The sequence below is a fragment of the Falco rusticolus genome, chromosome 4 (genome assembly GCF_015220075.1).
Source record: "Falco rusticolus isolate bFalRus1 chromosome 4, bFalRus1.pri, whole genome shotgun sequence".
Classification (NCBI taxonomy): domain Eukaryota; kingdom Metazoa; phylum Chordata; class Aves; order Falconiformes; family Falconidae; genus Falco; species Falco rusticolus.
This window is the reverse complement of record NC_051190.1, coordinates 16,671,702-16,687,883: the sequence shown is the minus strand read 5'-3', so window position 1 is coordinate 16,687,883 and position 16,182 is coordinate 16,671,702. Positions and strand designations below refer to the sequence as shown.

General features: G+C 41.7%; 1 protein-coding gene across 23 annotated transcripts in view; it reads left to right on the top strand.

The window, feature by feature from the left end:
• MAGI1 (membrane associated guanylate kinase, WW and PDZ domain containing 1) overlaps nt 1–16,182 on the top strand; it is a 355,846-nt gene that overhangs the window by 250,320 nt on the left and 89,344 nt on the right. For all 23 annotated transcript variants that reach the window (XM_037382565.1, XM_037382557.1, XM_037382555.1 and 20 more), the window contains one exon: nt 12,930–13,049. In XM_037382565.1, the coding sequence (XP_037238462.1) occupies nt 12,930–13,049 (120 nt within the window). The remainder of the gene's footprint in view (nt 1–12,929; nt 13,050–16,182) is intronic.

Genomic DNA, 16,182 nt, shown 5'->3' with positions numbered 1-16,182 from the left:
CCAAAACGCTGTCTGCTAACCACAGACTTGTGGGACACAAGTGACCTTCTGCTCTTTTGCTTCCTAATCGGCTCTGAGCTGGAGCTGCCAGCTTGGCTGCTCCGTGTCTCCATAACTCATCTGAAAAATGGGCGCAGTTTCATCTTCCCACCTTGCTGAAGGTGTTTTGAAGGTGAATATAGTGACACATGGGAGCTGTTCACATTTTTTGATGTATTTTGGAGGACTGGGTGTTCATTTTATTTTTATTTTAAATATTTAAAATACCTGTGATTAAATTATGTCACAACCGCTGGGCTTTGGTCACCCTTATCTTGCAGTTGCAGAGGTAGCAGGTCTTCCTTTCTGGTTCTCTTTTGCCTTTCTGCAACATTTCCTCAGTGGGGTGAGAGAAATGTTTCTTTAAAAAAAATGGTTCCAGTGGCACAAAACGATACATCACAAATCATGCTCTTGAATGTTTGAGCTTTATTGCTGTATTTCATTTATGACTTCATCTAACTGTGCATCTATATGTTGTTGTACTGGGAATTTAGAGTCCTACCAGGTTAATGAATGGCTAGTCTGGTCATCAAGGCTCTGATTCACTGCGTCTCGTGGGTTTACCTGAAGTCAGGTAAGATGTCAGCAGCCTTTCTGACTGCCATGTTGCTCTGTTACTGCTTGTCGCCTTCATGAGTTCAGATGTGAAGAAAATCTGTTGTTCTTCACAGCCCAGCGTGTCGGCATGGTCCTCTGGTGAAGCCTGGCAGCCCCGTGCTGGGAGATGCAGTGCTGGGGGGGTGGGACCACTGGTACCCACTGGCCTCACTGCCTCTACTGGCGTCATGGGCAGCGGGGACTGCACATCACCTTAAATCAGTAGTGTCCTGAGTCAGAACCCCAGCTAAGACCAACAAGTTTCTTCCTTTTTTTGCTCCACAAAACATTTGTTGCCTCTAGGCTGCTATCCTGCAAAAACTTGAGCACATATTTAACATGAAGCATGAAAATTGGTCTTGAAGCAGTGGGGATACTTGTGTGCTTTGAACTGAGCAGGTGATAATACAGCAAGTGCCATTACCAGTTCTATACCAGCATCTCTCTGGCAAAGTGGTTTCACTTACGTCACTCATCAGAACTCAACACATTTGTCAAGGTAGAAATGTTTTCGGTTTAAACTTTATTTTTTTAGTAAGGTCTTATCTGCTATATGGGATCCTTGTCCTGAAGAAAAACATTCTGTCTCTCTGATAATCACTTGACTGTCAAATAACATATAGATACTTTTGAGAGAATCTCATCTCAGTGTTTTTCTAAAGCCTAGATCTGATTGTGTGTTTTCAGGCATTCATTTTTCAGGCATTTTACTGATCTAGTAGCATAAGAAAGCAGATTTATCGGGAAACTCGCTTCTCAATGCCTCAGATTACAGCATCTTCCACCAACAGTGTCTAAGATGAGGAGGCAGCTGTGGTGTTAAAGATTACTGCCTTATCCTCGGTGCATGCCGACACAGGTACAGGCTGAAAACTGGAGGTGGTTTTGTTTGTTGGGAATAGGAGGCAAGACAAGGAGCAGCTGATTTTGTTTGGGCTGCCTGACAGTTGCAGGAGGATAATTTTTGCGTGCTGTTTATTTATGTTGGATTCAAACCAGTGGCAGTGGGGACCTGGAAATGCTCTGGGATCAGTCACCACAGTGAAAGCAGGAGCTGCTGGCGTTGTGGCTCCGTGTGGCATCTATTGTTGCCTGTTGGCCAGTCAATACCAGAAGGGCATTGGTAAACCAGCAAATGAGTTTAAAATGGCATTTAAAATTGGGACATTTGCAGAAGATGGTTTTGCAAGAAGCTAATAAAATGACAGAATGTGTAATGCGATGGAATGATTGTTTTGTGTGAATGCAGAGCTATAAATGCCTACACAGGGATGTTTAACAGACAGAAGGTATAACTAGAAGTAATCAGATGAAATGAAGCAAAGACCATTTAAGCCAAACACTATGTCATTGTCCCCAGTTTAAGCGCTGGAGTATTTTATAGGGGTGGTGCTTGGCTTCAGAAAGGCAGAGTAAAGCACCCTGTGGGTGTATATCCTATGAAATTCATAGGTGATGACAGGATTGGGAGGCAAGGTTTTTATCATTTGTGTACAACTGAAAAAGCAGTAAAACGGAGAAGTCTGTATACATTATCAATAGCATGAGGTTAGCTTTGGACTGCAAAGATACAGAGTTAAGCACTAGCTAACCAGCAGGCTTACTGTACCAGGGAGTGTTCTAACTAAAAACGAGGAAAACGCATTGTAACGTGTGTTTACTTTAGTATTTTATTGCATTTACAAAACTACAAGGATTAATAAACTCTTTCTGTGTTAGAGCTGGGCGATGTGGAATTTACAGCAAAGGAATTGTAAATAATAAACTATTGTGATAGATTTTATTCCAGTGAGGTAAGAAAAGAATTAAAATTAATATATTTGTTTTCTTTTGCATTGCAGTGCTTCCAGTTATTAATAGGGATGAATCTGAAACTCAAACACCAATCAGCTTCTCAATGTTTGGCATTTTTTCAGCATCCTGAGCAGTTACCTAATCACAACATTACAGAAACGGAACCAGGAGAATGTTTTCAACCAGCTAAAGTGTTAGCAATCATGAAGAATTAAAGCATACTGTGCATACAGAGCTCGGGGGGGGGGGGGGGGGGGGAACCAAAAACCCAAACAAAAAACCAAACCCCAAAACAAACAGAAATTGGTAGCAGTTAAGAACAGGTAAAATTAAGGAACAGGACCTGTAGGGAATAGTGCCTAAATGCACATATTGCTGGGTAGATTTGCTATCTGTTCTTGTCCTTCCCTAGAGTTTTATAGTAAGCGCATCCGTATGGCTACATAACTGTGTGTATCTATAATCTGCATATGTCTTGCTATAGCTAAGACATTTGCATTTTTTGGTCACTATTGAATATGAAGCTGGAAAACTGCTAAGCAAAGGTCAAGGAGGATTTGTCAGGGAACAAAACCCGTCTGAACTGAGGGTTGGTGAGGGGGCAGAACCAAAAATTGAAGAGCTGCAGGAGACTTGTGGCTCTCTGAGTGTGATGAGGTTATCACAGTTGGAAGTCCATTAGGTTTATAGCATTCCGTGGCTCTGAGCTAGGGGAGAAAGTATACTGTGGAGACACTATCTCTAGTGTATATTGTTCAGGGAAAAAGACTGGTTTAAATTACTACATTGATGTCCTGTAGAAGTGTGGTGAAATGGTGCTCTGTTGTTTTTTTAAAAAAGGAAAAACCTCTCTCTTTGAGTCTCTCTTTTCAGTAGACTGGATGTGGTCACTGAAACAAACTTCAGGCAATACCTCAGAGATAGATGTGTGTATTTCATACAACTCGTTTCTTTCTATGGTGGAATTTTGCAGAGATTACACTAATGAACCGATCTGGTTTAAGGCACATGCTGTTAGGTTAGGTGTTTTATTAAGACTTTTAACTGCAAAGTAAAGGTCTACTAGAAGGGCAATTAAAGTCAACACAAAGTGTTTTATATCACACCCAACCAAGGATGACCCACATTGTGTTGTACTTAATCTCAGCAGTACAAACAGCCCGGGGAGGCAAACAAGGGAGGTAAGTAATCTTTGTTGAAGCAGCTGAGCTACTGGACATCAAATAATCTCCTACTTACTACTATGGCTTTAAGGTGCAGAATATATTTTCATGGATGTATGTGCACATATGTATGCAGGTGTCAAAAACAAACATTGTTTTTGAATAAAAACTGAATTGAAATACTGCAGGTGTTCAGTCTGTGTTGGATACTCCATTTATTATGAGCTTAATTACAGTATCTGTTCATAGGACACATCTGAAGCCTTGAAGTAGACTAGAAATAGGTTATCGTGCTTTGGGGAGATTAAGGTCTTCCGGTAACTGAGTTTTAAAGAAAAGAGATAAGTTTTTCCTTCCAATAGTTGTGGCAGCTTGTGTAGTAGTGCTGATGTGGGGAACAAACAGGCAGTCTCGTTCCTTCTAAATCTGTGAGACAGATTTACATATATATGGCTAACAGTAGTTTCTGATTTTATTTTTTTTTAATTCTTCCTCTGGTTACAATGTCACAGGTATTGCCCAAACAAGTTTTCATTTTTTTTATTATTTTAAATATCCAAGATAAAACTGGTAATTGCGTTCCTGTTCACTGTATTTTTGCTACAAGACTCCATCGCACGTCTTCCACCAAGCTGGGAAATTCATTTGGTACTTCACGGTGGGTGAAAAGGATTGTGTAATCTTTACAAAACCCTGAAGTTTTCCTGGAAAGCCAGAGAACTCGGCTTACCTGACTTACATGGGTTTGTGTCTCTCTGCTCCGTGACTTGGCAATTCATCTTGTAAGAGTTTACAGTGTACCCAGCCTGCTGTCAGCGCCCTTCTTCTTTCCCAGAGCCCGCTCCTCCCAGTCTTCTGCCTCTAACATTAAATGAAAGGTTTGAAAGTGCTTTGGGTTTTACCTATTCTATTATTCTACTCAGGTATGATCTACTCAAAACTTGTACCAAGCCATGTGAAGATCCAGTAGTTAATGAAAAACAGGTTTTAATGCTACATTTTCTTAAGCTGAGCGACACATGACTGGGAGCCACTGGGTGTTTCGTTTCCCAGCAGCTGAGAGCCCCCACTGACCAGTTCGCAGCTTGGTTTTAATGCCAGCCCTTGACTTACGAAACTCTCACACTGGGTTACACTTTCCCTTTGGCAATTGGTAGAAATCAAGGATTTTTGCAAGTAGACATGCAAAAAGCAGATATAAAGCAAGGTAGGTTGTGCCTCCAGATAAACTACTTCCTATACTGTGAAAATATAAATAAGACAATGAGGTATTTGTTTAAAAGTGCTGTTGTCATGGGAGCTACCCTACATCCCAGGTCTCCTGTGACTTATTTCGAAGTAGATTTTAAGTCCTCACCCCCCGCCCATTTGGCCTGTGGTATTTAATACGGATGTGCACCTTCATCTGGAATAGTCATCTTCATCCACGTTGTGCTTTTCCGTAGCTGCTCTGGGCGCGCAGCACAGAGCGCCGCGGTGCCTCTGCGTGGTGATGCTGATGTGGGGCAGCCCTGAGCAAGTGCTACAGGGACCCGGTTAGGCTTGGGTTGAGATAGTCCGGAGTGAGGATTAAAAATAACCAGCTAATAAGGGTACTTTGTATGTAATTATCCAGTGTACGTATTTAGTTTACCATTTTCAGCTGTAGCCTCTTCCAAGAAAGACAGAATTTTGACTGAAAGTAGCTATGACAATTTTTGCATAGAAGAAAGGTGGTCCTTTTGAAATAAAGGTTTGTGTCATGGTTGTAGCATTATCTAGACTTCTGAAAATGTATATATGAGAGAAACTGCGTATAAATGCAAGTATATAATCATCCTGTTAATTTACTTTCAGCTAATTTTACTCCCCATAAGTCACACACACTTATACAAATGGCATTTTTCATTCATTTCTTTGCCAGTATTTAAAAGCAGAACATTACAGTACAATCTCATTACTACAGCTTTATTGATTTATAAAATTACACTTTATTACCCTAATCCATAAATTAGAAAGAATAAAATTGTGCATAGTTACAGCCAAGGTCTTCTCGCCATGGAGGTATGCAGTTTGCTTTTTCATCAGTAGTTCACAATTTAAATTAGCAGATGTCATGCTGTTGGACTCCATGAACACAGGATTAATGGCAAACTCATTAGTTCATGAAGTTTAATCTTCTTGGTGGGTGTCCCACCTCGTGGGAAATAAGAGGGATTTGGCTGCAGGTGTCTGGTGAGGTAACAGCAATCACTCAAAGAGAGGGATCCAGAAGGTGAGCTGCTGCTATTGTGAATCCAAGAACATTTATTTGATGCCAGAAGACTCTTTTTTTCCTTAGGAGAAAGCTAATGAAAGCTCTGAAGGACACATGAAGAGGTGTAACTGCATTAGGAACTGCCACGCTGCAATAGTGCCATCAGTGGTACTTTCCCAGGTCAGGGAGGTGCTGTTATGTTTGAGTATTTGGCATAGATCCTTAAAAGGGTCTTTTTTAAAAGGCTTTTTTTTGGAGTGTGGCAGGTTTTGTACCCTCACTTCTTCTAGTCATCAGGTAATTACCAGTTTCATTTAAATTGATACTACAGTCGAGAATGAACCCCCTCGTGCTGAATTGGCTTTGTACAACCACTGCATGGTGTTTCATGACACGTAACAAAAGAGTTTGCAAAGCCCTGATGCAGCAGCAACTTATTTTTGTCCCTTTTAATCTGTAGGCCCTGATCCTGATCTGTAGGGTTTCCTAAATCCCATTGATTTCTCTAGAATTAGGCTCCTGAAGTCTTTTGAGATCCTGACTCTGGCTGATCTTGTGCTATAAAACAGAAACCTACCCACTTTCTCTACCTCAAAATGCTGTAAGGATAAATGTGTTGAAGATTATCAATGCTCTTATTTGGCAGCAGTGAAGGCCACAGAAGTACCAAAAATAGATCGAAAAGGGACAAAAATAGCTTTCTGCCTGGAGGGTATACAAACTCTGAGCTGCTGCTGTGCAGCTTGGCGGAATCATTTCTCCAGGGAGGCTCCAGGCAGTCAGTCCTTCTTTGAGAGAAAGTGCCAGAGAGATGCAACTGGACACGGTGTCTTGGGAAGTGGGAGAATGGCTTTTACATGCACTGAGGGTCCACCTGCCATTGCTTGTGTGTGTGGCTGGCACAGTCCTTCAGGCACCAGGGGATCCTCACAAGCTGCTGCTGTGGGATCCACCTTCGGATACAGCCTTGCTGGAAAGGCTGGTGGGAGAAGAAGATACAGAACTCTTTGCACAAATCCCTTCCATCTCCCCCTGTAAAAGAAAAATTACTTTAGACCACAGCCATGAAATGCATTTCTCTCTGAGATGTGTCTGTAGAAAGACAGCTTTGTCTTGGTCAGCTGTTTTCTGGGTTTAATCAGTCATTCCTGCTGACCACAGTGACAGAAATTTGCTTTTAGTACTGCAGTTATCCGTGTGGCCAGGAAGAGTCAATCAGCATCTGTTCCTTCACATGCATCATTAACAGAGCTGTGAATTAATTTCTAGAGACAGACCACATTCTCCTTTGGACTGAGTTTCTATTCCACCACTGAGACACTTTGAATGCTTGTCACGTTCTTGTGGATTATAGGTATTGAATCACTGGCTACAGAAGGGACAGACAACATTTAAAATCCCAGAATGAGCTTCCTGAGTTTCGAGTTTCAGGAGAAAATTGTATTTGTAAGTCGAGCGTGTTTGGTTTGTAACAGACCAGGCCTCACTGAAACTTCTGTATTTTTATGTAGTTACAACGATAAATCACCCCTTACCATAGGTAAGTGGGGACACGTGTGTAATGGATAGCTAATGGTGTCCAAATACAGTCGCTTCTACTGCTGCTGAATAAAACGGGTCAGTACTCTTGGCTTGGATAACCCTAGAAGTCAGTAAATGAAGTAGTTCTGTGTACAACGTTTTCTTACAGCTAGGTTACACTTTATTTTTTGTTAGTGTAGATAAGGGTTTTTCTAATACTGTGCTGCAGATAAGTTCTCCTTAAGCTTGGCTGCTGATCAGGTTGCCTCTTCTGGAGACAGACCAGGTTGTCTCTGTCTTTTCCCTTCTCTGCTTGCCATTAGCAGGTCTGTGAAGTTTGTCCTGCCTTCCAGTTATCTGGCACCATAGGTGACAGATGCAGGAGAGCTAGAGCAGGCTCTCCAAATTATCCTGTGACACGAGGGAAGAAGGTGACCTCTAAACACTGTGCAGAGGGGAGAGGGGCTGTTTTCCTAATACGTTTCTTCCCTGGCAGCTGAAGATTTTTTCAGTGTAGGTGATGAGAGCAGTCCCTTGTGGCTGAATGAACAAAAATATCAGTCTTGGAGAGCAATGGTGAGAACAGCATCCTTCCTTCTAATCCACCTGCAAACGGCCTCTTGGCAACCCCCCGCAACAGAGCTTGGCTTTGCAGCTTCGCCAGTCAGTAGCATCCCTGTACACTTCACACGGAAACTGTATTTACTACGGTTCCATTCACCGCTGGTAACCACAGTGACTTGAGTTTGTATAAAACATGGTTGTAGCAACTATTATAATTACTTTGAGTGTACAGCTCTCACATCATCTGTCATCATAAGAAAGCTGGTCGGTGGAGGTGAGAAGGAAATGACTTGTGGTTTGATTAGCTCTATTTTGGTGGCTGACCAGATTATCACTGCCAGCCAGTGGAACTGGACGTAGAAGAAATACGGAATCGTATGTGCAGAAATCATTGCTTTGCAAATGGGAGATGTAGGTGTTCTGCACTTGAGAAGTCAACTTCTGAATGTCTTGCTCTAGGGGCTATTTTGGCTCATGGTAACAGAATTACTGTTCAAGAACTGTTTTTGTTTTAAGAAGAAAGTAATTGAAGTGACTAAGGCCCCTTTGAAGTCTTATTTTTAGATTACAATAAGCAAGATTCTGATTAATTTAGCAGCGGGGCATCAGTGGCTATTAACAGCTTAACGTGAGGCTTGATAAGGAGCTAAACAGCCCCTGAATCACATATTAACAATCTGGCCATACTATAATTGAGGCTCATGTTGGGTAATTGTCAGCGTGGTTGATAGGCAACACAACAGCAGCAGCTATTTGTCTTTTAAATGGGCACTTAAATTATTCAGACGAATAGTTACTAGTCTTCAGTACATCTGAGCCACGGTTATTCTAGGTGTGGATGACAAGCTTTAGTTTAGTTAGCTTAAGTGCAACATGGGCTCTTCTCTGGGCAAACTCACCTTTGTCTGGAAGCAGTTTCTCAGGTGAGGTCTCCTTCTGTAGCTCAAGCATTAGTGATGCATGGATAAACTGGGATACAGCTAGCTTGGGTGTGATAACCAAACCAACAGCTGGGCAGACATTTCACCTAGCATCTCAGCCACCCATGTTACGTGTAGTTTTACCTCCCCAGACCAAGAGAGAAAGTAAAACCTGCAGTACTAATCCTTAGTCTTACTTTTATTTTATTTTTTTTTGTAAGTCTGCTGTGGTGGCAGAAGATTCGAGCAATTGTCCTGTGAGTGTGAGGTCTCCAACTAGTTTTATAAGTTGTGGGACATTCCAATCAAATAAGAGTGAAAGTTTGTGAATCATTAAATGTGCAGAAGGAGTTGCTAACCACTTGGTTTCTCCTCCAGTTCCTTCTTGCTGTAGCATTAACAATTCTAAGCTAGTCACACAGTGGGACATAGCTCAAATTAATTAGCTAAATTGCTACCTAATGGCAATAAGATTTGATGCCACTTAATATTTCAGTGCAAACATGGCAGGCAGGTTAACGTATTTAAGTATGATTGGCTCGCCTTTTCCAGTGGAGTATTTTAACTCCTGTTTGGACCATCTACAGCACATATTGTGCTCAATTAATTCTGCCATTAGCAGTGGTCTGACCTGCTATTAGCTCTGATAAAATGTACAGTCATCTCCACAGCTCCCTCCTTCAGTGATGACCAGCCTGTGGTAAGGATACTGGAATGCAATTTAACGGGGGAGGGAGGACAGACACACTACGCTTTGTAGTCACATTATAAAGTCACGTATAAATAAGTCACATTAATGATGGGAGACTTAATTACAATTTGGAGTTTATCAGCAGAAAGCTCTAATGAATGGAAACTTGCAGCCTGCAGTGGTGTTGGGCTGTGCACACACATGCTGCAGAGTAGTTGAGCAGTTGTTTCAGGCTGTGGAAAGGCTCCAGGTGGAAGGTGCTGATTATTCTTAGCATCCTATGCCTGGGAAAAGTCATCAGGATTGTTTATGTGCCTCTTGGTTTTCTTTTCTTTCCCCCTTTCTTTCCGCCCGCCCTCTCCCCCCACCCTCCTTGTGAAGCAGCCCTTCTGGCTTTGTTGTAAGTGTGGTTTGTAATCATTGTACACATCCCAGATGGTTCATGAAAACTCTTTGAAATGCCATCTGCCAGGCGTGTGTCCAGCCGGCAGCCTGTCATTCTGCTACAAGAAAAACGGAGGCGGGTTTACCCTTCCCCCTGCCTTTCTGAATTGCATTCAGTAACTCTTGCTCAGATGTGAAGCAGGATAACAGCCCGAGCATCTGCAAGCAATCTTTGCTTTAGACAGCAACACGGAAAGTTGTTGGGTTTTTTGCCTTTGCCTAGATAAGATATCCTAACCAGTGTAGTTTTTATTTTCCCTCTGTTGCTGAGGACCGATGCGAGGTGACAAATGTTATCGCTGTGATGTAATGTTTTTCTTTTACGCGGCAACTTGGCATTTCTAATGCATTCAGCGTGTGTTGCAGGCAATCGCGCTGATAGCAAGCACATCTGCGATTTTTCGACTTGAACATATTCAGGAAATTAAGAACACTGAGATGAAACAAATAGATCCATTAAAATGGCTCAGAGGAATTATGGCAGAGATATAATTGTCATGTCAAATAGGCAGCCAGCACTAGTAAACTGCTGACTGCAATTTCACCACTATAAAAATTCAGAAGGAAAAAAAAAAAAAAAGATTAAGAAATACTTTCTGTGGGAAGATATAGATAAAGAAAAGAGAGTTTTAAAAGATACAGTGGGTCGTGAAGTTCCCTGATCTTTGTGTTTCATGAATGTGTGTTGTCAGTTACTGGGAAAGAGTATGTCCCGATCTTTGTCATTCAGCTCGTGTGCCACGTGGCTCGGGGTGACGTTTGACTGATGCTTTGGATGTGGAGCACTACAGAGTCTTAATTCTCACTTCCATTGTGCTCCAGGCATGGGACAGCTACCGCGCATCGTTGGACAGATTTAGTGCTGAGGTTTTTCCATTCTTCTTCTTCCTCTCTCATGGGCCTGGTTTAGGGGAACCTGGCAGTACTCAATAGCCGTGATGCTCTGGTGAGGGTCCTCACAGCCTGAACACCTACAGCAGTGTCAGTGCCTAGGGAGGAGATGCTGCGACCCTTCATCTCAGCTGCTGGGTGTGTGCACACTCCTTGTGTGCCAGGGAGGGTCCTGTGTGGGCGTTGCTGGCTGAGTTTTTCTGCCTGGCTTCAGATGGAAATGCCAGCACTTGGGCACAAGAGGGGCATGTGGTGTACTTCCAGTGTTTCTCTGGTCTAGATCTGTGAAAGACATCTGTCCTGTCTGACAGACTACTTGGTAAAAATTGTAGTCTTACTGTAAGGGTACAAGAATACAAAGAATGCAAAACTGAATCCTTCCGAATAGGAAAGAGCAATTCTGCTAGTAGGGTGAAGATACCTGTCACCATTTCCATCCCTTTTTTTTTTTTTTTTTCTTTTTCTCCTCCGGCCTTCACCCATTCACACAGCTCCAAGAGAAGGCACGATAGAAGCATCACAGGAATTTATAAACTTATCTGGACACTGATGCTAAATAATAAAAGATGCTAAATAATAAAAAGAGAGAGAGAGAGCTTCTATCTTGAAACGAGAGGTGGAGGATGTTAGAGAAAGTGAATGTCTATCAAGGACATTAACCCAGTGATAGTCTTTCAAGGGTGTCACTCTGTCAAGATTGACCTCTCGAACAGTCTCTTGGATGAGTAGGGCACAAGGAGACTTTCCGCTTCCCTGGCACTTCAGGAAAACATTTGCCAGATGCAGGCATGGTAGATTTATGCTCTTTCAACTTCTGAGAGCTGGAATCTTCCCAGTTAGTTTCCAGAAGCTCAGCTTCTCTATACTGAGGGTTTAAGAAATTGTACGCGCTGAGAAGGCACTACCCAGGGGCCGGAGTAGTGAGCCCACAGAAGTGAGAAATCATGCTTCATTAAATGTTAGGTATGGTTTCCACATCTCTGAAGTTTTTCCCAAGCCAGCAGATTGGTTGCAGCCACAGCAACTCAGACACCTCTAACGCTGCTCTTTCTTCTAAAGTTCAGTTTCCTGTACCATCTGTAAATCTGTCATTTATATTTAATCTCGGATGTATAGAACCAGCCATCTCCTAGCCTCCAGAGTCATGGAAAATAAAGGCTATTGAACAGAAACTGATCCTAATCAATTAAGCTGTGCTCAGTGACCTAAAATGCAGTGGCCCAAGCCATCTTAGCAAGAAGTCATGAAATGACTCATCTTACACCATGCTTCAAAGGGCTGCAAATGGGTCAGAAGGGAGAGGAGTTTCAGAGCTGGCAGAGTAGCAGTGATCAGAGCCCTGTTCTCCATGGGTCCTAGTTAAATTGCCGAGTGCTAGAGAGAGATTCAGTGTGAATTATTACTCAAAAGAAAAAGTATTTCTTGAACTGGAATGAGCTTATAGGTGAACTTCTCAGAGAAGAGTTTGCAGGTTGTCTCTTTAGTAAGCATGTGTGAATGGTCTGTCAAAACTGTCTCACGGTTCTGTTTAATGTTGAATAAAAAATATTATAAATAGGGATAAAATATTAAGAAGTAGTAAGGGAGAAAAGAGCTTAATGACCTGAAAGAATATTTGGTGAGATAAACTGATAGAGAAATAATGGAAGGCAGAAAGAAGTTGCCTTATCAGAGAATACAGATTGCAATTTTAGTGAAGTTGAAATGTGAGAGACTGTGCTAATAGCAGGAAGGTAATTGCTGGCCTGTTCCCACATATCAAACTCTTCCAGCTGTGTTTCTGTATGTGTTACGAGAGATTTCTTTGCCAGAGAGTCATTCTGAGAACATAAAAAAACATTGTTGGGTAGAACAACTGGTACCACCAGCTCAACCTGCGATCTATGTCTTGCCTTGTTTTTACACCGGTTCCTAACTTCTAACTGAACTTTTTGACACTGCTCTCTTTGTAGCTCACAGAACTGTATTTTACAGATACTTTTGTATCTTTATGATCGTTTTTGTACTGTCCCTTTTAACTCTTGATAAGAAAACATCTACATTAACGTGCTGTTTTTTCCTTTCAGGCACAACCCGTCCTCCAAGAGAAGGAGAAGTGCCTGGTGTGGACTATAACTTTCTGACTGTGGAGGAGTTTCTGGAGTTGGAGCGAAGTGGGACCCTTCTGGAAGTAGGAACTTATGAAGGTATGGAGCCGCGGGCAATGAAAAAGCACTTCAAAATAACCGTGATGGGACACCAGACTTGCATTGCATCACCCTTGCTTGCGTTAACCAGCTCAAGTTAGGGCCTCACTTTCTGTCCTAGTGTTCTACTTCCCTCTTCTGACTGTACCCTGAGAGAGGGGATTCCAATATTGCTGTGCTTTTGTCTTTTTCCCTTCAAGTTAACTACCTCAAAAGATTAACATCAGTAGGCCAGGAAAATCCAGTATGAAGTCTAATAACAAAATACTGAGGGAAGACAGCGTGACAGTGAGTGAAAATGCATCTACTCTTTGTTTCCACCCCTGCTCATCTCCTTGTTCACCCCTAAATACACATCTTTCATCACCCAGTTGTCTCACCATGCAGCTACATGATGCACTACTTTTGGCCTTTTTTTCCCCTCTTTATTCCTGGATAATTACTTCTAACTTAGGTCATTGTGTTGCTCCTTTTTACAGCACAGCTTTACAAACAACAGCACCAAGACTGCCAAGGGGCACTGAAATGTCACCAGGGTGAAAGCGGGGAAAAGATAGCTTTGACTTCCAGAGAAATGCAAGGCAAATTGGCCATATTTGGGTACACAGTAGTATTTGTGTAACTAAACCTGCAATCTGTATCTCCTTTAAATTGAAAACTCCTTTTGTGGTGGTTTTTTTTTGTGTTGTTGTGTCCATCAGTCCCATGCCCACCCCCTGCCCTGCAAGCATTGAAATGTCTTCATTGACAAGACAATGAAGAGAAATATCTTACAGGTGTGAAAGTCCTTCCAGTATACTTCAGCTCATTCATATCGTATTTCCAAAGGATCTTTTTGTAATTATGAGAAGTTTAAAAAGCCTTATTCTTGCAGCTGTTAATAAGAAACGAAATTCATTTAAAAATATGAACTACACACAAATAGCCAATAGTCATCAAATATGAACAGAGGAGATTGTGACATGCGGTTTTGGATTTTACGTTCTAAAAAAAATTCCTAAAACACTGTTTATTTAGCCTGCTTCTTTAAAAACTCCCTGATAAGGTCACCTTTAAACCTTGCACTTAGTCCCAACTGCAGACAATTGCAGTGTCAAACCTGATTTACATGAAGATGCTAAATGTATAATTTGGTTTCACTCTTCCACCTCTCTGAGCTGATTAGCTCCATCAGCACCAATGCGAACGTTCCAGCAGCAGCACTTCTCCAAAATGAGCTTTTTCCTCTCCATGTTTCTAATTATAACACTAAATTAGTTTTCTTTGTCATGGTGCTTGAAATAGATCAGCTGAACGGCCTCGCCATTACTTCCTGATCGTATTTGTTCTGGTGACCTTTCCACTTGGAAAGACAAAATGGGTAACTGTCTGTAAGCTGGCTCCTGGGACACGCTGGGAATTAGTTTTCAGGAAATGGTGTACCCATCTGGGACAGTTATAACCTGGTCGTTTCATTGCTTATGTGATTATATGCGGTAGCAGCTAAACTGTTTAGATTTCATGGGTTGTTCCTTTGAGTTGCTGAAGATGAGGTTGATTTCTCATAAGTCTAATGCGTATTTAATTTCTGTGGGTGATAGAAGTGCCTGAACTTTAAGGGAGTAATTTGTCAGAAGTGCTGAGAAGCCTCTTTCCACATTGACGCCGGTGACACTGGTGCCTAGTGGTTCTGTAGAGCTGGCCCGTGGAGGGAAAAATCAATAAGAATAAAGCAAATAGTGATGATGCATGTGTGCACATATGCATCAAGACACATTACTATTTCATTGTCATGTGAAATAAATAAAGTTAATTTTTCATTTACACTTTCAAGAAATTATTTTTCTGCCTTCTGAGATTTCTTTAATGGCTTTGTTGTACTTTTTTTGGAAATCTTATTTTACAACTGCATTGATCAAAACATTGCTGATCTTGATTAGATCTTGGAAGATGGTGTGATTCAGACTCAACGCTGCGATCACCAGCAATTTTGCCCATAAAAAAAAATAATCTGCGAAATACCACAGACAGCAAAGTAGGTTAGACTTCTGACATTCAAGAAGTGTTTGTTATTGTCCAGTTTTATAGTCTTAGATTAATTATTTGGTTTATGTTGTATTTTGCTACCTTCTTTTTTTATTATTATTTTCGAAGTGTACCACCATGATGAAGTTGATTATATTTTTGACCTTGCCAGTGATGACTTATTCTAAACCAGAGGGATGGAACCCAACAAAAGGAAATAACCTTCTGTTTCTCTCTGAAGAACCATAAAATAATGCATGGCTTTTATTATTAATAATGCTACCCATTGTACTGAGTAGGAATCAATTGCAAAGGTAGGGTTGCTTTTGATTACAGTGCAATTACATGATTTAGAGATGAAGGAAGGGGAATGCTATGAAATGGAGAGTAGTGATGATTAATAGGGAAATTTTCGTGTGCCTGGCAGCCACAAGCTCTTGTGGCTGAAGCAGGCTGGTGGTTTAGGGTCAGGGTGGTGGTCCCAAGTTTCCTTCTGGCCAACGTAAGTTGTCAGTGTCTGTATGTGGTGGTGGTGGGATATGGATGAATGCTCTGTATTTCTGTGCTATGATTCAGCAGCTAGGGAGGAAGTCTGACCCAAATGATCAAGATAAAGTTTTAGCATTACTGGATGACATTTGTTTGCCTATCGAAGGCATAAAGCCACCTGGGTACTTGCACTACCATTGGGAAAAACCTTGTGGAAGACACAACACAAGCGTTTGTTTAGTAACAGTTACTGAAGAGAACTTATGGGAGAAAAATTAGAAAACAGGGAGCCATCAGAAGAGGGGTGGTACGCAGGACTTTGATGCTGATATGGATTTTGATACTGGTTTGGAAAGAATAAAGAACAAGCAGAAGGGAACAGCTGGAAACCATCAAGGAGTAGGAGAATGTATCAGGTTTTAAAAGGACAACCTGGGTTTTAAAAATGCTCTAATTGCAAAGAAAGAAACTGCAAGATGAATAGGACAAAGAAGGTGTTGCCTACCTACTGGGCTGCATAATGGCAGTATTATTTTTTCTGGTGCACTGCAAATAGGTTCCTCTGGGCAGTTTTTGATTCACATGCCAGTGAATGCAGAGCGGGCATGGCAGCTGCTTTTTTGGTCACTTGTCACCTCTC